General features: G+C 36.1%; 1 protein-coding gene across 4 annotated transcripts in view; it reads right to left on the bottom strand.

Annotated features, from left to right (window-relative positions):
• Positions 1–715: 715 nt before the first annotated feature.
• Positions 716–27,449, bottom strand: part of KIF20B (kinesin family member 20B) — a 38,229-nt gene continuing 11,495 nt past the window's right edge. For 2 of the 4 annotated variants that reach the window (XM_062606643.1, XM_062606644.1), the window contains 21 exons: positions 26,919–27,155; positions 26,056–26,195; positions 25,353–25,497; positions 24,534–24,801; positions 23,740–23,801; positions 23,476–23,595; positions 21,844–22,006; positions 16,864–18,064; positions 15,407–15,545; positions 14,379–14,501; positions 13,955–14,015; positions 13,001–13,126; positions 12,601–12,737; positions 11,441–11,596; positions 10,309–10,488; positions 9,576–9,740; positions 6,860–7,063; positions 4,553–4,630; positions 3,682–3,826; positions 1,995–2,137; positions 716–975 (listed from right to left, as the gene is read on the bottom strand). In XM_062606643.1, coding sequence (XP_062462627.1) covers positions 898–975; positions 1,995–2,137; positions 3,682–3,826; positions 4,553–4,630; positions 6,860–7,063; positions 9,576–9,740; positions 10,309–10,488; positions 11,441–11,596; positions 12,601–12,737; positions 13,001–13,126; positions 13,955–14,015; positions 14,379–14,501; positions 15,407–15,545; positions 16,864–18,064; positions 21,844–22,006; positions 23,476–23,595; positions 23,740–23,801; positions 24,534–24,801; positions 25,353–25,497; positions 26,056–26,195; positions 26,919–27,155 — 4,071 coding nt within the window. In that variant the 3' untranslated portion in view covers positions 716–897. The remainder of the gene's footprint in view (positions 976–1,994; positions 2,138–3,681; positions 3,827–4,552; positions 4,631–6,859; positions 7,064–9,575; positions 9,741–10,308; positions 10,489–11,440; positions 11,597–12,600; positions 12,738–13,000; positions 13,127–13,954; positions 14,016–14,378; positions 14,502–15,406; positions 15,546–16,863; positions 18,065–21,843; positions 22,007–23,475; positions 23,596–23,739; positions 23,802–24,533; positions 24,802–25,352; positions 25,498–26,055; positions 26,196–26,918; positions 27,156–27,449) is intronic. The other 2 variants (XM_062606645.1, XM_062606646.1) reach the window with 2 other exon arrangements.

Genomic DNA, 27,449 nt, shown 5'->3' with positions numbered 1-27,449 from the left:
ATAACTCGTTCACTCCCCCCCCCCCTACTCCCGGAGGGACGGAGAGGAGAATCAAAAAGAATGCAACTCCCACGGGTTGAGATAAGAACAGTTTAGTAACTAAGGTATAACACAAATCACTTCTGCTACCACCAGTGATAACAATGATAAAGGAAATAACAAGGGAAGAGAATACAACACCTCACCCCCAGCCAACCGATAACTTGCCCCCCCCCAGCCCGACCAAGCACCAACCCATACCTCCTCCAACCCTGTAGTCTCCCAGCCCTTCCGGCTAACTCCCAGTTACATCCTGGGCATGACGTGCTGTGGTATGGAATACCTCTTTGGTCAGTTTGGGTCAGGTGTCCTGTCTCTGCTTCCTCCCGGCTTCGCCTCCTCCCTGGCAGAGCATAAGGCTCACAAAGTCCTTGGCCAAACCAAAACCTCCTTGTTATCACCTCTCTTCCCAGGCCGAAAATCAAAACACTGCACTGCACCAGCTACCAAGAAGGGGAAAAATGACTGCTACTGCTGAACCCAGGACAAAGCCATATACAAGTTTTGATGTGTAGTCAATTTTTTTTCAATCGTAGGTATACTGGCCACCTGAAAAAGCGACCATTTCGAACAGGCATAGTACTTCCTGCACAATGGGTAAGTTATGAACACTTCCAAAGACACCATTCCTAAAAAAAACATAAAAAACAAAAATAAAATGGACTCCGACACAAGCTTTCTTGAACAGCAATTCAGTTTTAATGAAGTCAAAAGTTAATAACATCAGAACAATTGTATACACCTATACACACACTTCAGAGCTTAATGAAATATCAATTACTTCCTATGTACAATCAACTGAAATAATATAATGGAAATATGACCTAAACAAGGAAATACAAGCATGCTGTTGCAAGATTATTTAGCTTGTTTTGATCGAAGCCGTCGCTTGATGATTAGATGATCACTTTCCTTCGCTTTTTCTTCTATAAGAATCTGAAAAATTATATTTCAAGGGTTACTCAGCATTTCTTCAGAGACAAATTACAAGCACTTCAAGACGCATGTAATCAGTAACCTGTTTTTCCCCCCCCAGAAGTTGTTTTCAGAATGAAATTTCCTTATTATCTTTTAGCCAGAGGTCCCCAGTACAGAAAAACTCTTGTTGCATCAGAATAAGCGACAAATACCGGGGACATACAAAATCACTTTATTTTTTCCTGAAAGAAATACCAAAGTCCAAAGCAAAATGTGATTTGAAACCAGCTCTCACTTCTAAACTCTAATACTCATTTAGTGAAACAGGAAGTGTGTTCAGAAAACATATTTTCATCTTAATTTCCTATAGCTATCTCTGCTATCCTGGGATTTGGTCTGTCACTTTCTCTTTTACTTCCAAGCTTCTTCTTTTGCTCTGCATTTGTTGTTTTCTTCACCCTTCTGTGAAAAACATTTTTGTTTCTGCTATATTCATTCATACAATTTACAGAAAATTCAATAGCATATCTCACTATGGGCAACCATAGTTACTGTCAAAACCATCTACGTGGATTTCAGAAGTCATAAATCAAGCTCTGGCCTAGAAGACTTGTTCTAGGCTGACTTAGGGCGACATAATTTAAGCACACACGAAGGCTATCTAAACTGTGCTTTGAAAAGCATGGATGTACCATCATCCTACAGTAACAGATATCAGCTGGGCATAAACGGAATTGGAAGTTACCTTTGGTGCTCACTTGCCCTGCAAAGTTAATTGTACTTGCAGACTTTTGTAGCTTTAGTATTTCAATTATGCTATTCCAAATCTATGGACAGGTGAGAAGACAGAGAAAGTAAAACAGCAGAAAGAAGAGGCCAAAGCAATGGCTAGGTAGAATCAAAAAATAAGTATTTTCAAACTTCTTCTGCAACTTGATTAGACCGTCACATTTGTTCTGTCCCCCTAATAGTGCATTTTAAGTCACTATTACAGAAGTAGATCACAGTGGACAGAACAGTAACCTGTAATCACTTACCGAAGAAGCAGGAATATCTAGAGGGCAAGAAATGTCAGTTGAATACAGCTTTCTCTTAGCTCGTTTTGGCTTCGGCTCATTTTCTTTTATGCTTTCTGGTTCTGCAGAGTTAGGAGAGCTTATTGTTGCAATCAGCTTCTTTGCTAGATGAAAATATTTAATCATAAATTAATGTCTTACTGTGCTTGTAAACCTCAAAACTAATGAATAAAGCAAGCCTTATTAAAAACAGTTTAAAAATTAAAGAGATATTGTCTGAAGTTTAAATATAAAAATTCAGATGTGGTATTTGACCACCACAGTTTTCTGTGGCTGGAAAAAGTTGTCCATAGCTTCAGGTGCAAAAGCTTTAATGTGCTATTTAAAGGTATCCTTTAAAATCAGTTAGGATTCAGATTTCACTGGAAAATAAATATTTAAAAAAGTTGAACAACAGGCTTAAAACTTCTTTGTGCTGACAGGAGCACAGGGTAGAGTCAATTTTCTCTATGTATTTCTGTAGTTTTACCAAGGCAGGACTAGCTCTCTAAAGAGATGACTGTATGCATATTATGAGCTAGAAAAGAAGACATCCTGAACAACAGCAAGTTACGTAAAAGACTAAAAATACAGGACATCATAATAAAGGTTACAAACTAGACCTCATTTGTCCAAATTATGTATTTTCAGGGTGAAATTCTGAGTACCCTGAATTTGGCTTACATTGATGACAATGCTGTCCTCATGGAGACAAATCTGACAAGGCTGGAATGTTTTAAAAATCCCACTATCTTCATCTAGACTGTCTTACAGCAGATAAAGTGTACTCTGTAGCAAGTCAAGTTTTTCAGTTGGTATAGAGATCTTAATTTTAACCACCCACACCGAATAATGACTGATCTTGTTTTAACAATTGCATCTTTTAGAATTTAACACAGGCAATTCCTTGTGCTCACTGCTAATTTCATTTTTGTTTTAAACACAGTAACTCAGAAATTATGTTTTAATACAGGAAAGAATAACATGTTCTTTAGTAGAAAGTCCCAGCAGTTAATCTTCCCAAGGCTATGCTTAAACTTAGTGAAGCCCATTAATCGCTTCATAGTCAGCTTATTGAAGTCTTCCAAATACTTTCATAAGACACCAGCTTTTGGGTTCTGTAGAACTCATTTTTTCTCCCACATGTGTACATAAAGAAAAGCATTAATACAGTTTCCACAGAAACAAAGTGGTGGAGAGGTGGGGTGTGGGTAAGGAGGGATCGCTTATAGAACAAGGTAAGATTTAGAATCTGGATTCAGCGCTTTATTTTTCTCTTTAGAGCAGCAGGACAAGTCCCTGAAAGTGCCCTTAACTGTTTTATTGTAAGCAAAACCAAAGTAACTCCAACATGTTGAGCTTAAGTTATGTCTTTTATGATGAATTTATATGCATATATTCCACACTGCATCCTTTCATTCCATCCAGTTTACCTTTCACAACCTAAACTTCATAACCATGTGGTCTTTGCAATCAAGACAGCCTTTTCTGCTCTGCAAGATTTAATATAGCAGGCCCCAGTTCAGATTCCTTTATTTCATAAACAAAACAGCAACTTAATGAAGCAGACTTATCATTTAACAGTATATGTATTAATAGGTTACAGTAGAAAAAAGCTATTCTGCAATGCCCAGAGAATATGCAATAAGACTATTTGCTCTGTACAAACCTTTAGACTGAATAATAGTAGGAGAACTTTGGAAGAAGTCTCCAATTTTTTGTAGTGTTCCACCATTCTTCTTAGCAGAGTTTTTACTTGAAGTGGATTCTTGGTTTCTTAAGGGGTATGGTTTTCTAGGCTGTATAGTAGACACCTGTACAAAAATACAAAAGTCAATTTGCAACTTAAGCAATGCTCATCTTAAAGTTTAATTCCATTTTATTTTACCTTAATGTTAATTTCAAGCTGACATTTTGAGCTTTCCTACTGACACATCTGTTCACTGTACTAATGACACTACCACAACAAAAAAATATAAACAGCCTTGTTTTACACCCAGAATTAAAAAACATTGTCAAAGTTTCACAAAATACATTTAAGGGCATGAGAAATATAGAAAACAGTTTCTTAAAGAAAAAAAAATTGGTTCAAAGTTGTAGGCAATTTCATTAGACCAGCTGTTCTAGTTATAACTAAAACAAGAGAAAACTGGTGGGGAAAATGAATCTACTACCCATCCTCTGAACCCACCCAGTTTACTACTAATGCCTAAAATAATTTTCCTGCATATAGATGAAATAAACCCTGCTTTTACTTCAAAGGCATTGCCTATAACATTATGTATATTAATAGTATGTTCAATATTCAATATGAAAGGTCATTCCCTATGAATGATTGTACAGTGCAGCTAGTACACATTATTGGTAAATACAGACTTACTCTTTTTGGTTAGTTTATTGAGTTTAGGAAGATAACATGTTTAGAATCCTATTCAAGTACATAGATAAAGATAAGATACTGCTGCATATCTCTGCTCCTTTCACAAGTCCACCTTTACAGAAAAGGCCAAACTAACTTCAAAAATAGAATAAAATCAAACCATTTTCTTGTTGCTTGTAGAAGGTGAATTAGTCATAGCAGGTTTTGCATTTTTTGCGTTCTCACTTTTCACAAAATCCTAAGAAAATAAATATGACAAATTTTACCTAGGGTTCTTCTGGAAAAAACAACAATTTTTTATATTACAGAAGCAGTCACTGTTTAAGTGCTGAGACCAACAGTAGGGAGCCACTGGCTAACACTGGATAGAAGTAATTATTCAAATGTGAATTGAATGCGAAACAGACTTGTGGAAGGGAACTAGAAATACCTGTTGTCAAAACATTCAGACATTTATTATTTTCTTCCTTCCATTGTTTCCTATACTTCTGGCTTTAAGACATTTGAGAAGCAAATACACAAATTTAAGTTAACTCAATACATCTAAATGAAAATTCAGATTTACAGTGACAATTATAAAAACGTGTCAGTGACATAGACAGCTTAACATGACAGCGTTAAGCTGTCATTAAAAGATGACTTTTATCTCATTAACTGGTGCCAAGAGATTTCAGGTAACCAATAGCCATACCAACTGATAACAGTGTCAGAAGAGAAAGAGAATTTTGTTCTTTGCCTAATTATAAGAGTCTCAGCAAAAGATGTGGGTTTTTAAAAAACAAACCCAAACCCCCAAAAATTCCAACCCCAAACTACACCACTTTTTTTTTTAAAAAAAAAAAAAGGGAGATGAGCAATATGTGGTTGAGCACCACAGGTTTCCCCCCAGCCCTTACTTTTACGGCTGACAACATGCTTTTCTGTTTCAGACGATTTAAAAAACAAATTGTGTCTTCAGTAGACTTGTGACATGTAAAGTTGCTGAATCCCTTTATAATATATGTAGCATAACAAATTAAGAGTCATATTTGGGTGAACAAAACAGCAAGATACTTTTAAATTTAGTTTCATGTTATTGAAACATTACTTAGCTAAATGTTCTCCCATAAGGATATGAACACAAACTACACTGAAAGGATTTAAACAAATAGGTAAAACAATCTCTAAAAACATGGAGGTCCTTTCCAATCCTAACTATTCTATGATTCTATAACTACATTAGATTAAATATCTGTAGAAAAAGTTTGGTACTTTTTCAGTGCCTTCAGAATGATGGTTATTTTTCACCTACTTTGCCAGCAAGCAGAAAAAATACTACTCTCAAAAGAAAACTGTTTCAAGCCACAAGAGAGACTTAAATCAGCTCTGGACATGCTCCCAGAATGAAGTGTTGAATTCCAGATGAACTAACTTACACAGTTCTTAACAGATTTAATAAAATGAGTTTATTGAAGCCCTGTTGCACAGTAATCATGGAAGTGATTATTTATCTTAACTATTTTATTAAGAGATTAAAAAACATATTACTTAGGAATGATTGAGCAAGAAATGCTAGAAAAGCATCAGATGCTTCACTCTTCAGCTGAGACAAGTTCACTCACTAAGACATCACTTACTACCTATCATCCACAATCTCACAGTCACCTGTCAGCTTCAGAGGTCCTTAAAAGCATAGAGATTCATAAGCCCCACAAGTATGATTAAAGTACCACCACAATGTGGTCTTATGGTTTCAAGGCCTTCTTAAGTGTCTTGGAGAAAACTGTCTTGGCACTGATAGAAGGCAGAGGGATGGAACATGCAGTTCAGGTAGGAGAAGTGAAGATTTTGACCACCTTGGACTGCTGTGAAGCCTTTGTCCCACATGTAAACACCACAGCACATTAAGAGGGCTGGAGTACATAATCTAGTACAACTGAAGAAATTAAAGAGGTATTAAGGCCTACAGAAAACAGGGAGGTTCAGGTGTTCCTTCAAGTATAAAAAGATCAAAGAGAACACAAGCTGGAGGAAAAGTGGAAGGAAGTGGTCTTGAAACTTTGAAATGCATTGATTAAGCTCACAGACTTAACTTGTAATTGACCATTGGAGGGGTTTATAATTGACATCAATAATTGTCTAAACCAAAAGAAAAAATTTTATAGAACTGGTTCACAATCCCACATATATCACAGCTGGAGGCAGAAGCAAATGGTGCTTGTAGGGAGAGAGAAATGTAAAAGGTGAAGAGAAAGTGCAAATCAGAGACAAGGGGCCAGAGTCTGGATAAACTGAAGCCTATCACCTTATTCATCACAGGCCAGACATTCATTCACTTGACCGGGGGGAGGACAGGATGATGTTTGAAGAAGCTTAAATATACCCTACATATATCTTTGGGTCTCAGTGAGAATCAGGAAGATAGGATTTTAACAGAGTACTAGAGAAAAGCTGCACAACATAATATGTCAGCTGGTCTAGGTCATACCTCATCCATCTCTTCACTTTTTCTTTTCTTTCTTGGCTTGAGCATTTTAACTGTAACTGGTATGGAGCTACCCTGGTGCTTCACCTCCATCTTACTGGGTTGCAAAGGTGTGAACTGGATTTCCATCTCTGGTTTTGGGAACCGATCAGTTTTTCCATTTTCTGTAGACACTTCAGATGAGTCAAGCACAATTTCAGAATGGTCCTGCAAGCATAGGAACATTTTAAGAAAACAAACTTTAAAATAACTATGACTTAAATGCTATAATACATATCCTTCTCCAGTGGATTGCAAAGCAAGCATTCCTTTTTCTAGCAGTCAGCTTTTGGAACACTTCCAATAAAAGCAAAGAAATCTACTTCAACCACAGCAGAATTCAACTCATATTTTCTAAAACTTTTGTTAAATTTTAAAAAGTTATCACTTCCATACATGATCACAGAACTTAGTCTTGCTTGCTGAACTCAGCCTGACACTTTGTTTGCAAGTCATTTTCCTCAAGGGCAGACAACTAGTCACAGTTTTCACAGCTAGCAGTAGTAGCATTGACACGATTTTACTCATGTTAACTCTGCTGCTCTTTAGGAACTGGGCAGTAATAGGAGCTTGAGAGAAAAGTACAGTCTTTTTCTAGCTTGTTTTCAGGGAGCTTTCCCTCTCCCTTCTACACTTAGAGAAGTTAATTGTGTAAGTAACAAAGTTTGACTGATTCAAGCCAAATTAAACTGATGAGGACTTCCTCACTCTGCTTAACAATCTGCCACTTTATAAGTCTCAGCAATAGGTAAGTTTTCAAGAACATATGATTCAGGTCAGATATATTCACATGATTATGTGATACAGCTTTTATTGCTACCAAGAGCAACAAAACTAGGTGATCTGATCATCAAGAAAGATTTACAGAAGAAAAAAACAACCAAAAACCAAACCAAAAAACCCCATGAAAAAACCAACCCCAAAACCTTTTAGAATTGTTTGGGCAACAGGAAACAGGACATTTTGAATCACTAAAAGTCTATTCATGCTAAGAGATTATAAGAAATGTCCTGCTGGGTTTCACCAGCAGTCCATCTAGCTCAGTATTCTGCCTCTGACGGTGGCAAAGGGAGATGCTGTTATTGAGGGATAAGATGTGTGATCCTGGCCACCTTGTCATCTGTTCTCTCCACACTCACCCAGCACTCTCAATTGTTGCATTAGAGGGGTCAAAGGATATACCTTTGCCTAATCCTCAGAGAGCCCATTTGTGAATATAGTTACGAATTTCAAATACAAATTTTTCTACTCCCTGTTGATAGTACCTGTTTTCAGAAGATCATTAGTGGCTTCAGATAGGAATAAGTTACTTTATTTTAATTGTTAAATTATCTCTTATTAGTTTCATCAACAGCTGCCCAGTTCTTGCAGGATTTTAGGAAAGAAGTTTTGGCTTTTGCTTACCCACCACAACCATGATTTTGTAAACCTCAGCTCCATAATTCTCCAGTAGCCTTAACCTGTCCTAATCAGAGTGCCATTTCTTAGCCTCTTCTTAAATGGCAGGAAACATATCCCCTTGAATGCTTTAGTTTTTCTTCTTTATCGTCATAATGTGTATCCCAGGAATTATTTGACTTCTCCCCCCAAAACTTTACCCCATTCACTTCAACATCAACAGAAGTTTCTCACATGATAATCCTCCTAGACAACTCCACTTACCCATAGGAACAAGTATTGTCTCTACTTCCTTGAGGTAAATATGTCAGCACCAACTGTTCACAACAATTCTTCAATAACTACTTTAATAGCAAAAAAAAAAAAATTATGGTACTCTCTTACCTGTTATTACAAAGCTGTGTAAAGCAGTAGCCCTTCTGAGAGCTACTCTGTCCTCCCTCATTCATCACAAGCTTTATCTATATGGCACTAGCTGAACTGATGAACTAGCAAGAAACTAGCCAGTCTTATTTGGCAGTAGACAGGAAAGAGATGAAGAGATGAGTTTTGTCATTCATTCCAGTTCTGTAGCAAGAGGAGAAATGCATGTTCTAGCAGTCAGAGGAAGGATTGCTAGGAAATCCACTTTCAGCCTTGTTCACTATTAATTAGCAATAGAGCCACACAGCATTAATTCAGTTTAGCAGGAGAACTATATCATTAAATACTGTTCAAGTTAACATGCAAGGGTTCAGTCAGAATTGGAAGTCTCAGTATAGCTGCAAGCCTTTCAATTTTTCCTTCCACAAATAAGCAAAGTTGATATTTTCTTTGCATAAACATCAAATATTGTTTTGGTTTTGTGTGGGATGCAAGATACTGTTTTGTTCTTCTGAACCTTGACATAGGTTGGAAGCTCCTATTACAGAAACATCTCTATTACCACAGTAGAGGCAATATCACAAAAGTTTTGAGCCAAAATTCCCTGAGCATAATCAAACTAAAATGGCACTACAATGTCTTCAAATCTCTAGAACCTGGATTAGTTAACTACTTTTCCCCTCAGGTATGTAAGTCCTATAACGTATCAAGAGATGGTATTCTATTAATGTAAGTACCCTATTTCTGATAGCAAAAGTGGGAGATGGAAAGAATGAACAAGAACTCAGAACTGAAGACAAAGTATGAAGAACTATGAGCAATAAGTTTTGTCAGATTCCCAATGTGCTGAAATATAGAGAAAACAACAAAAGTTATTAAAAACTTATAATTAGTACATACTTTCCATAACAAACCATACCTCTTTGTTTACAGACTGATCTATTTCATCTTGTCCTTCTTCAGGTATAAGTACTTTTGCCATAGACGGAAGACTTCCATGGTTAAAGTGCTGTTTCAGTTCCTTTATAAAGTCATCTTTCTCAGCCAGCTGTTTCCTTAGTTCTTCTATATCAGTTTCCTCATCCTAAAAAACATAGCAAAAAATGCCACAAATTGCAGGATTGGCAAAAGAAAATATACACACAAGCATCATTACTTGGAAGCATCAGGTTTAGAACTGCAAGCTAAACCAGTCAGCTATCCAACAAAAAGCCAACAATTTCATGTATGAGTGGTCACTATTTAAAGTGAAGGGAAGTCATGTAACACCCAGGGAAGATGTAATGTAAATTTTTATTTTACTCTACTTATGTGGAGTTATAAACAGTTCACCTCCCATTTGCTCATTAAGCCCCTGGGGCTGTGAAAAAAGCAGCAGCTATGATAATTGTTTAAGATCTCCAGTCCAGCTTTGCAATCAAAGGATCAAAGAGACTTTAAATAAACCACTAAGTGTTTTGAAACTTTGGTTACTGTTATAAATTCAGTTTCAAACATAAAGCTTCTATTTTTAATGAGCTGCTAATGGCTTCAATATGACAGTAAGAAGAAAAAATAGAGCTAAAACACAAAAAGTATTGTGTTTTGTAGAATTAATGAATAACAAAGTAAAAAAGAAAAAAAAAATCCCACAAGAACAAGAGAGAGAGAACCTTTCTCAAATCCTTTAGTGCAGCCTGTTTCAGTTCCGCTATTTCTTTATCTTTTTGTGTGGTGTTAGAAAGCAAAGTCTTGAGCTGCATTTCCAAAGCTTCTACTAATTTATCTCTTTCTTCACGCCACTTTTGAAGATTGTTGTCCTTTTCTATCAGCTGTGCAGCAGCAACTCTTTCCTAAACAGGGAAAAAAAAATAAAAGATTAGAATTGAATGCCAGTTCTACACACTATCTGAACTGCTCTGATAGTTTGGTTTCACATGGTATTAGTATTTTATGGCCCGAGTAAACTTGAAAGCCTCTATTGATCTTACAAAGCTCACATAGAACTATTTTTACAAAAAATATACAAAAGCAAACTACACTTCAATTAGAAAATATGCATCTATATTTATACTCTTTGTTAACTAATAAAATCAGAGCGAGCAAATCTCAGGCAAGCAAAGTCACAGATAATGTTAAAGTAATCTTAAGCTCCTAATACCCTCCTGTACTGATTGCAGGTCCAGAAAGTCATTGCCAACTATATCTGGATGCAAATACAGTTTTAGATTGGTCAGATTCATTTAATAATCTTATATACTCAAGAAATACAACCATGATGCAGTCTGGTGAACAGGTAAGGTATTTACCTTGCTATTAATTCTCAGTTGAAACTGATACAGGAAAAAAAAAAACACTAGCATTTTAACCAAGTATTTTTATTCTAAATCTCAAAAGAAGATTTTTTGTTAACTTCTGCTTTTAGGAAAAAGCCAAACAAACAATCCTATTTTTCAAAGTATGTTTTCTTAGCTTCAATTAAGCAGCAATTCACGTAAGTGTAGGTTACCGATTAGTGTTTTACACACAAAATAATGTTTGAAGAATTCAGTGAGGTGGTGATAGGATAGAAAGGAACAGGCACGGTAACTTCTATTACATATTAAGCTTTTTCATTTTGTGACCCTCCTATTCTTCCCTTTTCTTAACAAGATGGTCTCATCTAGGTTTCACCATGTGATAAAGTGAGGGGATTTTGACAAAGGTCAGCTACCCTCAAGCATCCACACTGTTAACACTTCATGAGATTTGCTCTGTACTAAAGACACTAGAAGATTCAATATACTAAGACCTCCAGTCACTTACAATTTCTGCTTGTTTCTTTACATGGTGCTCTCTTTCCTCCTCAAATTTTCTCATTTCCCTGTTGTGAAGGATCTCAGCTTCTTTTACTTTATGTATGAGTGTCATTTTTTCCTCCAGCCACTTCTTTCTATCATTTTGATACTTTGCCTCATTTTCCTATTTTAATTAAACCAGAAATAAAACCATAGGTAGAGCTTAAGAAATAAATATCTCAAAATCCAGATTACCATTAAACAGATTTCTTTCAAACAGATAAAAATCCTAACACAGTTTTACTCTAGCATATTCCCAAGTGCAAGTATTACACTCTCATATGTTCCTCAGTATTAAAAAAAAAAAATGAACAATTTTCAGCAAGTTTTATTCAGACTGACGCATCTTCATGGAACCTTTTTTTTTCCTCATCTAAAGACGTGCTGAGTGAGCACACTTTAAAAGTTACACCAAAAGTAAACAGACTCTTCTAACTTACAAATTCCCAATCTTTTACACTGCCTTGCAGGACATGTTAGAAAACTTACTTCTACTTCAAGACTGAAAGGCAAAGAGTACAGTACGGTTTGAATAGTAGGCAGAGATAGGGCATACCAAAGAATGTTGCTTCAATCCACAGCAACTTTGCCTCCTTTCCTATCACAATCAAAGCTCTTGTCAGACATCCATCCACATAAAACAGAAGGCACTCGAATAGCCGCTTGTGGGGAGAGAAGGGAAATCTCTCTAATCCAGTGAGAATTAAGTTTAAATTCTCAGCCTAACAAGAAGGGGTTACAGGTCATACAGCAAGTGCAAGATCTTGAAAGAGTTTGATTTAGTTGCAAAACAACTGACAGAAATGAGGTTTGGAATAGCTATCATAAGTTAGATTAGCTAAGACAACTGTAAGAAGCCTAGCTATAGAAAGACATCTATGGTAGCATAATATAAGGACGAGTGCAGTTCCTTACAGGGCATCAGTGATGCTGTATGTTACAAAGATATTGCATCCAGACTTTGCTGTACTGGTGCACAACAGTTTATAGAGGAGGTTTCCTTTACTAGTGTAACAGCTTGCCATATGATGCCCTAGCTCTTGAAGACAGTGACACAGAAAAAAAGTAGATTTCTAAATGAAAGTTATGGCTTTAAAACTAAGTATGAATGACGTCACCATATTTTACCTTCAGTTCTTTTTGCAGCTTCATTATTTCCTCATTTTCACTTGTGTTTTTCTCCTCATTTTTGCTCATCTTTTGCTGCCAGTCACTATCCCTCTGGTTATTCAGCTCTCCAAATTTCTGCTTCCATACTTCCAGTTCTAGTCAGTACACAAAATGAGGTTATATAATATAGAGTTTAAATGCATATTTGAGCACATTCACATCCTTATTCTAAAGTTACTTGAATTTATCAGCTGTGACTGCAAAGGGACAACAGAGCCTTTAACTGTTAGAAGTTTGTTATGTACTACATAAAATTAATGCCTAAATAGCAGTCAACAAATAAAATCATAAATTTAAAGTATCTAATCACAATAGATCCAATATAATTTTGCCTCCCTGCTCCCTTTCCATAGATTACCCCAGACTAATCTGTTGTTCTCTTCTAGTTTGGCTTCAATCACTTCTTCTTGTTCAATCTGCGTCTGTTCTTGTTCTTCTAATGTCATCCGCATATCTTCAATTATTTTTTCCTTTGCACACAGATCTGAAGATTTGAAAAATATTTACAAATGAGCCCTATTATGTTTTAACTTAGTTCAGGTCAGCTGTCCTGGATGTGCTCCCTCCCAGCTTCTTGTGCTCCTCATCACTAACTGAGCATGAGAAACCACTACTTAACACACCAATGTTTTAACTGTTGCTTTCAACATTAATCTTATACTAAAGCCAAAACACAGCACTGTACCAGCTACTAGGAAGACAATTTTATCCCAGCAGAAAACCAGGACAAGCCCTCTCCTTGTTCCCACCATTCTCTCCCAAAGGGCCTTTATTAGAAGTCATTTCCCCATTTCCCAAGATCAAAAGCTCTATTAGAAACAGTGCAACTCTACTGAACTATCTGCATCCAAAATTCTTAAGTGACTCTCATGAGCTTGATTTAGGCAAGCATTTCAGTTTAACATCAGACTGTGGCTTGTATTATATGTGAAACTAATAATTATTCAACTGCTAGATGTTTGTCAAGCCTGCAGAAACTGTTACTGTGCTAGTTAGTGTTTCAGTGTTCCAATTTGTTAAAATGACTAATAAATACCAACATTTAATAACCTGACACTGATATCAGCAAATTCACACTTACTCTGAGCTCATATTTCTTAATGAGACTGACTGCTTTCAAATGTGCCTGCAAATAATGCCGTAATAAAATTTAGTTCTTGACTTTATAATTTTAATGCCCTGTTTGAAGTTCCTAGTTTTTTTTTAAATATAAATATACAAAACTGTCCCAAGTTCATTAACAATATGACAACTCATTATGTTGTCATTCCACACCAAAGGGGGGGAAGTAATAAAACTGTCTTTTTCTGACCTTTACATGTTTTCTCATACTCTTTGGAGATTTCTTCCAGCTTCTCATTATTCAACTGCTCCTAAAGCATTTAAGAAAAACAGTCCAGCATAAATTTTTTTATGTGGTGTTAAGGACCATTCAAGTTGACTAAAACCCAAAAAGGTTTAGAGGAAAACATTAGTGACACATAGACATGTTAGTAGTAATCAGAATATCTGCAAGTATTAAGTGTGTATTAATTAGGCAGATTATTTAAAAATAATTTGACAGTGGCATGCAGTGAGAAATTCTTTAAACATCTTTTATCCACCTATTAATTTCAAACTGTCTACTCTTATCTTTACTCCAGTTTCTGTAAGCTTTTTCCTCCTGCTTGCCCCATTTAAGGATTCAAAAAAAATATTAACAGCAGTAAAAAAAACAAAAATCAAAAAAACCCGACCTTTTTAAGTTGCAGAATTGTGCGCTGTTTGATCCCTAATTCTTCACCAAGCTGGTTTTTAATTTTCTGAAGTTCATTAACCTTGTTCCTCAGTGATTTCTCCTCAGATCGCATTGTACCCACCTGTAACGACGCACAAAGACATCAAGGAAAGCTAGCATTTTGTATAAGCCTCTTACAACCTTTGTAAGTTACCTAAATAACTAATTATTTTAATTAAGAGTTAAATATCTGCAAACAGCTAAATTTCAGGGGCAGAGGGTTAAAACAACAAAAAAAACAGAAAAGAAACAAAAAAAAAACTACCAGGAAATAACCTAATCAAGCTACAAATTCAATTCCTTGCTATTTCTCAAACAGGGGATTATACACTGAAAATATAGTAGGTATAGGTCCTCAAATTATAGGCTGCTGGGGAAGACATTAATACTTCAAGTCTTAATTTTCAAGCCAAACTCTTGCAACACTCTTTTGGATTTTAAGTTCTTGTAACATCTCATGAGGTCCTAGTGCTTGATAAGCAAATACTAACAACTAACATTAAAGCAATTACATGCTTTCATTTCTTCTCCACACCTTAATAGGAAACGTAACTCAAATTTTTAAAAGTTGATTTTTCTGAAAAACCCATCTCCTCCTTCCAGATATCAGTGTTTTCCCCCTGAAACATCAGCCTTTGAAGTCAGAGCAAATAACATAAGGCTACTGTTGTCATAAAGATTATGTTTATAATTTACTTCTCCATAACCAGATTAGCCATAGTTTTTACAAACCTTTTTCAAATACATTAACAAAATTTACATCCCCCCTTCAGTATCTGTATTAATCTGTGTTTTGACGTCTGGTATTATCTTTAGCTTACAACTTTAACGGTAATTTAATTTAAGATTCACTATTATGCTAAACGCATCACTTGAAAGAGCTTTATTATTAATCACGTAACATTCATAGCCTGAAATTTGTGAAAACAAGTTTTAATAACAGAACCACAAACAAACTTGAAGAAACATTTGGCCTATATTACCAACCTCTTCTTGTACTTGCTGAATTTGTTTCTTGGCGTCAGAAAATTTCTCTTTCAAATCTATATATTCATCCTCTTTCCTCTGCAAGTCTTCTTTCAAACTCCGTACAAGGGCAGAACTCTCAGAAAGATCTTTACGTAGCCTTGTGTTCAAAATTAAGAAATGTAAATGACATTAGTATTACATATCTCAGAGAAACAGCTTTTCCACATTAACTCAGGCTCTATGCTGGTTTTATTCATTAAAAAAATCTTAGATTTATCAGATTGATGCCAAGCCTTACAATTTTATTTTTGAATTTCAGCCTATTATATGATCCTGAAGTAATAAACTGATCAGATTCACTTCCGAGCACTGCAATTTATTTTTAAGCAGACCAGAGCAACCATTTTTATCATTAGGTGTTCCTTTTCTTACTTTGTAAGGACAAGATTAATATCAAGTAAGTTTAAACTTGATACCTTGATACCAGACCTTGTAAGGATCAAAATATGTAAAAATAAGAATGTGGAAAAAGTAATAATATTGTAACAAGTACTGCTATTACAAGGGCTACAAAATAATTTAGAAGTTTGAGTTAATTTTTAAATTATCATATTTATTTTTAAAAGTTTACAGTAAGACACCTTGGATTTTTACTTTAAAACTAACAGAAGTTTTTTTAGATTCTATAACTGAAGATACAAAACAAGGCCACACAACAGGAGAAACACCTTTCAAGGTGGGGGATCCCCAGACCTTCATGTTAAGTTGTGCATCAGAGTATATGCAGGTACCTACAAATATGGCACAAAAGAAACCCTAGTAAGAAGAAGGGCTACACAACATCTTGAAGCCATTTTTGTCTTGCAATTGCCTTAGCATATAGCAAATATAGTCTGTCAGATACATTTAATCTCTTATTTCTTAAAGATTTAAAAAGTAGAAGGGGCTGGGGAAAGTTCTATCCTTCTAAACCTGTTATTCCTTCAAGTTCTTATAGTAGGCTCTGTTCACCTAGAATAGCTAGAAACAAAACCAGCTGTTTCCCTAAGCTCTTTTCTTGTTTTTAACTTTCTTCTTTTCCTTTTTAACATTCAGTCCTTTCCAAAAGAAAACATTATCTGCTTTTAGACAAGTTACAGGATATAACATTAAACTATGTTATTTCCTCCAGAAAGGGTATGCAATATAACAATATTAGAGATCCCCAAAGAATTCTTTATTTCCTTGCATGCTCTTGTTTCCCCCTACAGTAGTTCCACACTATTTAGATGCATATTTATGAAGAATATACAAACAGGTGAGGAAAACATAGGCAGCAGAATATGCAACTGTAAAATAGTGTATTAAAACTTCTTAAGTAGTTTGGTTAAAAAAGTTGATACACATGCAAGTGTTATGTCAAAATAAATTGATGTTCACAGAAAGTAGCTTTGAGTCTATTCTCAAAGGTCTAGAAGTTCTCAGTATTTACTTACAATTCTATAGATTGTATTTGCTCATCCTCATTTTTCTCTTTCTCCTGAAGACAGCGTTTCATATTCTCCAAACTGCTCATCAACTGCACAATTTCCTCCTTCAGATTTACTTCTTTATCATTTAGCTCTTTAATGGTTAGGTCTGAATTAGCACATTTCTCTTGCAGAGCTACTGTATTAGTTTCTAGATTTAAAATAATAGATTCTTTTTCTTTGAGTACTTCTTCTAACTTTTCTATGCTGTCATCTTTAGCTTTAAAAGCCTCCAATAGGCATTCAAGCTCTCTTATTTTTTCCTTGTAGGTGGTAACTTCCTCCTCGAACTCAGCAATTATTCTGCGATCTTCTGCAGCCTGTTTTTCAAAATCCTGTGTTTTCTTCTGAATTTGCTCTTCTAACTGACTCATAAGTTCTTTTTCCTTTAAGGACTGATGATCTTGATTTGCAATTTCATTTAATTTTATTTTTAGTTGATTATTACAATTCTCAGAGTCATCAAGTCCTTTCTTTAAGTCTTCAACTTGTTGAAGTAGTTCTTGAATCCGCTGACTTTTTTCTGAAGAAACCCTTATAATATTTTTGCATTCTTCCCAGATGCTTTCAACACTGCTGTGAAAGAAGCCCTCCCATTTCTGATCTTCCGTAGCAGCAGTTTGGGACTGCATGTATACAGAACTCACTTGAGCTCTCTCTAGTTCGCCTTTTTGAAAGTCTAATGAAGCTTTTAGATTAACAAAATCAATATCCATAGCATAAGAGTCAGCTAGTGAGTGACATTCATACAACTCATCTACTTTAGACAGCACTGCTTTAATTTGTGACAATTTATCAATTAACATTTGTTTTGCACTTTCTACTTCATTATTCAGCTCAATAATCTTTCCTTCTTGTTCCTTATTTATAGTTTTCTGTTTGTCCAATTCAGAAGCAATCTTCTGATAATCAGCTTGACACTGCTTAAGTTCTTCACTTAAGCCAAAAGCCCTTTCTTCAGAAGCAGAAAGCTTGAGATGCAAGTTGGTTATCTGCTCGCTAAACTCTTTTTTATTCTTTTCTTCAAGTGCAGCTAGCTGACCTTCCAAGGTTTCAGTTCTTTCCCTCAGTGCTAATATTTCTGCAAGGTTCTCATAAGGATTTGCTTTCAAATATTCAGCTCTCTTTTGCTCTAGAGGGTCATATTCCCAACTCTCCTTTGTATCTCCTAAGCAAGAAAAATAACATACAGGTCAGGCTGGTTAAAACAGATAGTACAAGTCACTAAGCAACACCATATGGCAATTACTATACAGAAAGCAGTCACCATCTGAAAGCCACACCCTTATAGAATGGTTAAGGTTGGAAAGGACCTTAAGATCATCTAGTTCCAACTCCCCCTGCCATGGGCAGGGACACCTCACCCTAGACCCTATCACCCAAGACTGTCCAACCTGGCTTTGAACATTGCCAGGGATAGAGCATCTGCCCATATCATTGGACATGTTTGTCTTGAAGTAGTTAAAGCCCTCTGATTAATTTAAAATGCAGTAGGTGCCTGTTAGGCTTCTAGAAAGTTTGCAGCATGAGAAATCTTAACACTTTTCCATGGCTCTATTCCTGCCTCCTACTCTGTACCACTAGTAGAAAGGCCTTTCTAGTTTGACTAATATGTAGTGATACCTGTGAGCTACATACCATTCACAGTCATATCTAGTTTCCACCTTCGCCAGTTCAACAGTCTTTAATACAACTAGCAACCACTCATACCATGTTTAGACGAGCTATGTCATATACATTTCTGAGAAGTTTCATTTATATTTGCTATCCCCTTAACTTTAAAAGTTAAGCTAAATATCCAGCATGAGTTTTTTTTGCTTAGTGTTGGCACCTTCCTCTCTTTTCAATTGGTTTCTAAACAACATATAAGGATAACTATTTACACATGCACTTAATATGTTGCACGTAAAGTTCTCCCAGAAAGATGGGAGAAATGTTCCACCCCAACCACAAGTTTTCATAAATATTAGCTTAAGCCAGTTTTTTTTTCCCCTTAAGTAATGAGCAATTCTAACTAAACTAACACACATTTCACCACCTTCAAAATTGACTCCAGCCATGCTTCACAGAAGCATTTTAGAATCCAGCAGTGTCCATTTAGTAGCATACATTCTATGTTTTAGTATTAAAAATCAAGCCTGACAGAGGGTTCTTGCAAGTACAGTAACTGCAGCAAGGTGGAATTTGGCTGTCATCTTACTTTGGAAGGATTAAGTAAATAGGCACCGCACAGAAGCATCCTCCAAACAGATCCAACAAGTTTTATAGAGTTAGTAACAATAAATCATACTGAAACATTAGCAACAGTGTTCTCCATCTCAAATGAGGCTCTGATTTCAGTTTGTTGGTTTTTTTAATTATTTTTAGAGTGATCAAATTCCACAGGACATTTTTCCTTCCTGCTTTTCTGTACTTTTCTGTTCTAGGTAGACATATATCAAGTGCTCCTGCTAGGTCAAACACAACAGCAGCTTTACTTTGGCTTGTAAAGCCATGCTTTTGAATCCTACAAGATGAAAAATTCCAGGTAGGGAGATAATTTCCTCCCTATCCAAATGCTACATATTTTCACATTGGACGTGAGTTTTACACAGTTCACACTAAAAGGGAAAGGTGCCAAGGTACCTTAAGATACATTTTTGTGATGTAAGGTGGCAAGATGAAAAAAGTGGCAGATCATAGCTCAACACTTAGAGTGAGTAGGGTATGATCATTCACAATAAGATTTAGAAATTATTTAGATGCATGGTACTGACAATCACAACCAAGCAGCAAAGTAAAATACTAGTGCAAGAAAACACAATATTTAGTCCAGAAGGTTTTTATGTAGGAAGTACTTAAAAAGAAAAAGCCCCACCCCAAAATATGGAAGGTAAGTTTTAAAGAATACAAAACCAGAAAGTTCAAGACAAGATAAAACTTATCTACTCCCAAAGTAAACTTCAGTCTTAGGCCATTAGTATATCTAAATACTATGAGAAAATTATCACAGTGTAGCTGCACAAATTGTTCTATTGCACATTTAACAAGAATGGTTAAATGTAAGCATATATTAATAAATGTCATAATTTTGGAGCTTCAAACAACTCAGTTTTAAAATCAGATGCCTTCTATTCTCAACACCCACAAAAGAAACATGTTTAACATGTCTGAATAGCCTGTTCTTTAAACAGAAAAATCTCGGTGCTTATATTAATTGGCACTGATAGTCAATTTTTTGTTTGAGTACTATCCCTTTTCTATTTTTGTTTGTTTAGATGAGCTTCAGTCGTGAGATAACAAACCTACTACTATCTAGTATATCAATAAGTCTAAATGAGCTTCATTTCCCACCCTTATATAGATGGCACCATCAAATGGCCATGCTATGATCTAATATTCATCCTAATCAAAGATAGCAGAGCTGAATCAGACATGCATCTGGTACAGAAATTTTCTGTAAGTGTGACGTTTATACACCTTCAAATAAGAGACTTCAAATGACAAATGCCCTACTGCATCACACACTATAAGTTGATGTAGCCTAATATTTTACCACCTTTTTCTACTGTTGTTAGGTCCAGCCACTTCCTACAGACCTTCCCTAATACAGAACAATTGGGAGTGTTGAAAGAATATGGGACAGTATAACTCTGCTTAACCATTTCAGTATCTGTGTGTGGACCTACTGGCTGTTAGCTTGTCTAATCATTCCTAGAATCTGAGAATCACCTGCCTCTCCTACCTTCTAGTGCAGGAAATACTAGAAGTTCATTACCCACTGCATGAAGTGCTTTTGTCCATAAACTTAAACCGATCTTCTACTCGATCTAATGTTCCCTTGTTCTTTCACTGCAGGGTGTGATACATGACAGTCCAGCATTTGGTTTACTCACTATCTCTATCCACAGTTTTCTGTGAGCATGTGAATTTAACAAGTCTCCTTTTAACATGTTTTATCTCCTCTTTATGGAGATAAATGTTTTTTGCTTCCCATTTTCTTAAATCTTATTTCTACTTTTCGAACCTATCCTTGCCTGGAACATTTTCTTGCTTGCATCTGTTCTCCAGGAGGAAGGCCAAGAAAGTAAGGGACACAAAGGGAAGACACTTCATTCTGCTTTTCTATGTACTTTTCCGTAATTCTGAGAAACTGAAGGCCACCTCTGTCATCGTCACTTAGATGCAGGCAGATCTTACATATACCATTTGTACAATATCTGTCCCATAGCTCAAATCTCACTGATTAACAGATCTTAATGAAATGATAATTTAAGTGCAGTGTCCTTTTAAGTTTCACGCTTACACTTGAAGGTCTTCCACTTGTAGTTAGTTTATTCGCCTCATTCTAAGAGAACTAGTAAGCTCACAGATGAAGGAAGGAAAGTGAAAAGATTTAAGTGCAGATGCAAGCTGCACACAATATGCTATCTGTGGACTTGAAATATTTTTACTTCCATTTAAACGGAAAGTTTCTCTACTTTGCCAGCACTGTCACGGTGACGAAAGCTGGTGTGTTCACAGCATGCATTTAGAACGAAACAAAGTTTAACAGCACATGCTGCATGACTGAAAACAGTCATTGACAGACCCCTTTCATGATTGCTTAGAATATTTTAAAGCAACTTGAGTGGGAGCTGCTACTTTCCCAGAAGTCCATCAACAGCAAGTTCTGTACAAAACCAGCTGTTAAGAAATTTAAGGACTACAGCTGAGTGTGCAAGTCCATAAAAAGATGAAAAAAAGTCTAAAAACTAACTTTTATTTTAAACATTTAGGAGTGCACAGTATAGGATCTGCTGCACAACATGAAATTTACACAAGTTACTTCCATTTACAGTTTAAGACAGTAGATTTTCTCTTCGTAACGCAATGTTTATGCTTCACAACTTTTAGTTTCTGTTCTGGGCTACTAATCGAGTTTTTTTTGGGAGCCCCCCCCCCCACGAGTGATGGTAGAAATTTTACCTTTCTTTGTAGGTGGCCCTTCTTCCACAGTAGGCCTATTTTCAAAGCAGCGTTTTCTTCCCACTCCCAATACAGTATCTTCACAATCCTTGAACTGACTGTTTTCAATCACCTGGTTAGAGCTCTTTTCTGCCATTCTTTTAAGGCTAGTTACAGTGTTGTCCTGTGTTAAAATAAAATCAATTACTTTTAAGTTTTACAAAGTGAGCACTTAAAAAGCTTATTAATCTTTTATAACCAAGTATTTTTACAAAATTATCTAATATGTTTAGGGGTTGTGAGAGGAACAAATCAGTTATAGATCAGTTACTTAAATCAAAAGCAGGTGTGCTTTCAGATACAGTGCAAAGCATTGTGCTTGTCTGAAGTACAGAAGCATAGCAAGAAACTAGGAGATTACAAAATACAAGACTTGCATGTAAGAGGAGTTTGCTTCCCATCTAAAGCAGTGTCCAGTGTCATTTGTAAGAATGGCAAATAGTCAGCTCTGTAAATTCATCACTTCCTTGTCATACTTGGTAGTTGGAAATAACTTAAAAGCCCAGTTAGACTGCATGTTTGATTAAGAAAGAAGTTTTACTTTCAAGATGACAGAAGTAACAAGACATGCTGGTTGCCAAGGACCAATTATTCATCTTAAAGTACTTCCAAGAAAAAAAAAAAAAAAGGAAATTTATTCAGATATGAGGTTTGTGGTTGTTTTAAGTTTCGTACCACACACTCTCCAGAAACACTGGACAGATTAGAGTCATCAAAACTCTTACACTCAGAACATCCAGTTTTGAAAAGCTAGGTTGCTGTGGGGCAGTAAAGGGAGCAGAAGATTAAGTATATCAAAGTCTTAAGTTTATAGTAGAAGAGAGAAATAGGTCAGAGCCCTGGCTAAGTTTAATTTGAAGGGTTCTCAGAACTACTTCAGGTTACTGGACATTATGCTCAAAAAAACAACCAACCTTAAATGCAGATTTTATTTTTTTTTTCTTAAACCAGTATACATTTAGCCAAGCTAGTCTTTTGATATTCAGCAGGTGGTGGTAGACTAGCCAGTTGCAAGCTTTATTAATCACATCATAAACAGAGATACCCTGGCCAACCACTCCCAGTTAAAACTTTGTTCAATATATTCATATGTCCGCCCTATAAAAGGGTGTGTGCATGGTGGTGATGGTGGTAGAAACACACTGATTTTTCTTACTCCTTTATGCAATCACTACCCTTCCCACATTAACTTTTTGACTTAAATAAAATTTTACTTTTTACTGCAACAAAACCTCCTTTTCTTCCTCTTCCATTCAGGCAAAAGTAAGGACAGTGATATAACCCCTCTATTCCTACTGTTTAAGTCCTCCCACTTTGAGTTGTTTCCCCACCCCCGCCCCCTTTTCTTTAGAGGGCCTTTTCAAAGTCTCATCTCCTGTTGCCCAATAACTCCAGATCACTGCTTCTGAAAGTTCCATTTCTCCACACCCCCCCCACATTTCAGTGTAACTTTACTTTCAATGCCAACTCGCCTGATACCATTCAAGCAAGCAGCAATTCCTTACAGAAAAATTCAATTTTCTGAAATAGTTAAGCCAATATTAAGATAGATTTAGATCTTTGTATAAGGAAAATTGAGAAGCCAAGACTTACATAGTCTTTTATGGTTTCTTCTAAAAGGGATATCAAATCTTGTAGTCTCGTAATAATATCATCTTTTTGCTCCACAATGTCCATTAGTTCTTGAATCCTTTTATTCTGTGTATTCATTTTCTTGGAAATGAAAGAACAGTAATTCAGTCAGTGTTAAATCATTCAATTACTTGGAAGCAATATCAGTCATAAAGGAATTTTAAGCTACTGGAATACTGTATTAAAACACATAATTTTGCACAACTTTTTCCTTGAGAAAGTTACCTCAGCTGCTTCTTTAAGCTGCTCAGATGACTCAGCTAATTTTATCATCTGTGTTTCAACGTCTGTAACAAGAAAAGACTGTGTCAAATAAGCAGCCAATATGTAGTTTACTTATTAGTCTATTTTTTCCAGGTCTTCTGGTAACTCAGTAGCTTTTGAACAGATTGATTTATTTCCATATTGACATCTACTCATAAGACATTTCAGAACTTGCTTAGTTTTTTTGTTTTTAAACAGAATTGAGCCTTGCAACCCATATAAAATATAGATCATGCCAAGAGACGTCTGTTGAAATTGTATTATAAGGTATTGTTACTTTTTCCTCTATGAACGTTCCACAGGGTACCTGAAAACACGGCATCAGCAAAATGTAAAGCGCTGGGACTACAATATCACGAAATCAAGATTCAATTTTATGTTTTACCCCAGGATTCAGAAGCCTGCAATTGATAAAATTAAGTAGTCTTAGAAATGGAATAACCAAGACCTGTGAAATTGTTCAACCTGAACATACATAAAACAATTGGTTACCACCTTGATACATATGATTTGGTTCCAAAATCCTGCTTAACTGGATCATTTGTTCTACTTAGAATCATAGAATAGTTCGGGTTGGAAAGGACCTAGGATCATCTAGCTCCAACCCCCCTGCCATGGGCAGGGACACCTCACACTAAACCGTGTCACCCAAGGCTTCATCCAGCCTGGCCTTGAGCACCACCAGGGATGGAGTATAGTCAATAGTCAGTCCTTTCTTGGTTTTGCCTTTCACATCACAGTTACACCCAGCTCACCCTTGCTTTTCTTTGCCAGCTCTCTTTCAGCTTTGATTAGTTCCTTGGTTTTCATTGTCAGCTCTTCTTTGGTCTTAGTTAGCTCAGTGGTAGTTTTTCCCAGTTCTTTTTCAAGCCAAGCTGTAGCTTCCCGTGGGTCCTCTAGATTCCCAATGTACTTGTGTGCTTCTTCTGCTTGCTTTTTGATATCTGCAATATCATCCTGCAGGGAAGCAATAACGCCCTCAAGATCAGTGTAGGTACCAGGCCCAATGCTATGTTTTTCATCCTGAAAGATAATTTATACCCATTTAGAAATGGCAAATAATTACCCAATAGTCATTATTTCTACAGAAAAATTGGAAGACCATTATGAATTCAAACATATAAGTACAGCTAATTCTCGCTTCAAAACCATCTTGGGGTTTCATCTGTTTTGATTGCCAGTTTTTGTCTACCTTTACACACAACTCTCCAGTATCAAGTCATAGCTATTTTTCTTTTTTTAAAACATCTAATGACCCACCACATTCCCTTTCACATCACCACAAAAGCATCCCCTCCAAACTTAGTGTAAGAGCGGGTATTTTTTTTACCAGGAGAACATTGACTAAATACAGCAAGACAATGCAGAAAACCCCAAAGATGCCTAAATGCACACCCATCCAAGGCTCAATAACTGTTATTAAATTGGATAAATACATCTTGCTGAGGATACAGTTACACAGCACATAATCTTTGAAACCACTCTTCTAATCCCCAAGACATAATGGCCATAATGAGTAGTTAACAAAAGAGATGTTGGGGTATGGGTTAGGGGGTGTACACAGGTAAAAGTACCAGAGGTCCAGCTTCCTCACTGCCAGGCCTGTCTGTATATCCTTCATCTGTGTTTTTAATATAACCATTTACAAGTTCCGTGAAGATTTCCAGACGTCTTTCAGTATTCTCTTCAAGTCGTTCTCGTTCCTGAGAAAGGCACTCTCTATATAACAGGGAAAATATAGTCAGATAAAAGCTAGCCAGTATGAGATGCTAAGAAGTTATTAGTACAGCTGCTTATAAACAAAGTTGTTTATTTTAGCACAAGAGAATGATACACAAAACAGTGCTGCTACACCAAAATACAAGTATATTTCCCATGCCACACAGCCCCAGAGAATGAGGGGAGACTAATATATTCAAAGATTATGGATAGCACTTATTTTTTTAGTAAGCTTCTCAAGTCAATATATCTGTCTGGAGTATCCCCAAGACTGTAGTAACTAAAGAACATGCAAATGTCCCTCTTTTTAATAGAAATCCTATGAAAAAAGCCTTTCTTGTAGGGAAAGCGCTAAGGGAACAAACATCACTTATAGATTAGACATTTTTCCTGAACTCATTGTCCAAATAGAAAACTGATGTATTAACAAATGCAGCAAGTCTATCAGAAGGGTGTGGATGGTTTCTTTTGGCTGAGAGACAGGTTTAAGAAACAAGTGAATTTTACTTTTTTTTTTTAAAACCAGTAACTTTAAAACCACTTAAAGCTATATCTTACTTGAAATCTCTTTCCCGTTTAGCAAAAAACTGTGTAAATTCTTCTGTGACTTCTTCACGAATTTTTAGTTCCATCAGTAGCTTGCTATTCTTTTCAGCAATAAGTTTCTTCTTCAAATCTTCTATGAGATTCAGCAGTGTCTAGAATTACCATAAGATTTCAATAAAGAAACAGTTTCCCACAAGTGACATTTTTCCCCTTTCCTCAACCATTATAGCACTTTGAACTGGCAAAAGTTTTTACAGTTCTTTTACTAGCTCATTCATACAACAGAAGGATTCATGAGTAGATTGAACTATCTGCAATTTAGAAGTTCACACAGAGTAGGCATCATCAAACAACAAGCTTATTACAAGAACCCTGGAAGCCGTCTTAAAAAGACAGGCTTAAGTGCCATGGGAATTGGTTCTTGTTTTCCAGATCCTCATTTTGGGGCAATATTAATGAAAACTCCACAAAAACCTCAAGTCCCCTGTTCCCTCACCCTTGTCTTCCCTAGTATTGACCAAAATGCTCTTCCTTAAAGAACAGTTTTCAGATTTTTCCCATACATAGAACACAAAGGAACAGTCTCCTGTATTGCTAGAAAACAGGTAATATTACTTGCTGTGCATTGACCATGCATTACCAAAAGGAGAGAAATAAAAATCTGCAACTCTTACTTCTCAGTCTGTACAGTTTTCCCACAGTAGTCACTAAGTCATGAGTAATCCCACTTTTAGATCTCAAGACCATATTCAAGTTGAATAATGGTGATCAGAAAAAAAAAAAACACCAGAAAACCATGAGATGGGAAAATGAGAAAACCGCTTTGCTTCAAGACTCCATTCTACACTAACTCTTAAAGAAACCTTAGTACATACCATATAGTCTTCTTTTCTCATACAAACTTGATTTGCTTCATGTTGCTGCACTGCTTCTTCTCTTGACATGTGCTGCTCCTCATCATCTTCAATCACATCTTCTAAGCTCCTATCCCATAGCACAGTAGTTCTTTTCCTTGGGATTGGCATTTTAGTGTCAAGTACTGGTGATTCTTTTGCTGATTTCTGGCCAAATGACTGAACTTGAGGAAGAATAGATGCGTCCATAACAAAGACCTACCCAGAAAATAAAGAACAAAGCCACCAGTATTTTTTAAACCTTTACTGGCACTTCCAGGAGACAGCTGTTGGAACTTTCCTATAGGTCTGCTGAGACTATCCTCTGTTCAGACTCACTACTTAGACTAGTTCCCAGCTAGGGTACCAAAGAGTCACTTTATAATCTAACCCTTCTTCTGATCCTAGGAAAACCAAGTTTCACAAGCTGAACAACCTACAAGAGGGTTGGCACCTCACACACCGACATATTTCTATTTTTCCTATACTTGGAGTTTCTAGCTGCATTACATA

Source organism: Pezoporus occidentalis, unplaced genomic scaffold (genome assembly GCF_034315485.1).
Source record: "Pezoporus occidentalis ecotype Australia unplaced genomic scaffold, CSIRO_AGI_Poc_V1 ctg98, whole genome shotgun sequence".
NCBI lineage: Eukaryota > Metazoa > Chordata > Aves > Psittaciformes > Psittacidae > Pezoporus > Pezoporus occidentalis.
The sequence above is the reverse complement of the archived record's forward strand: the minus strand, read 5'-3'. Positions and strand labels throughout refer to the sequence as shown.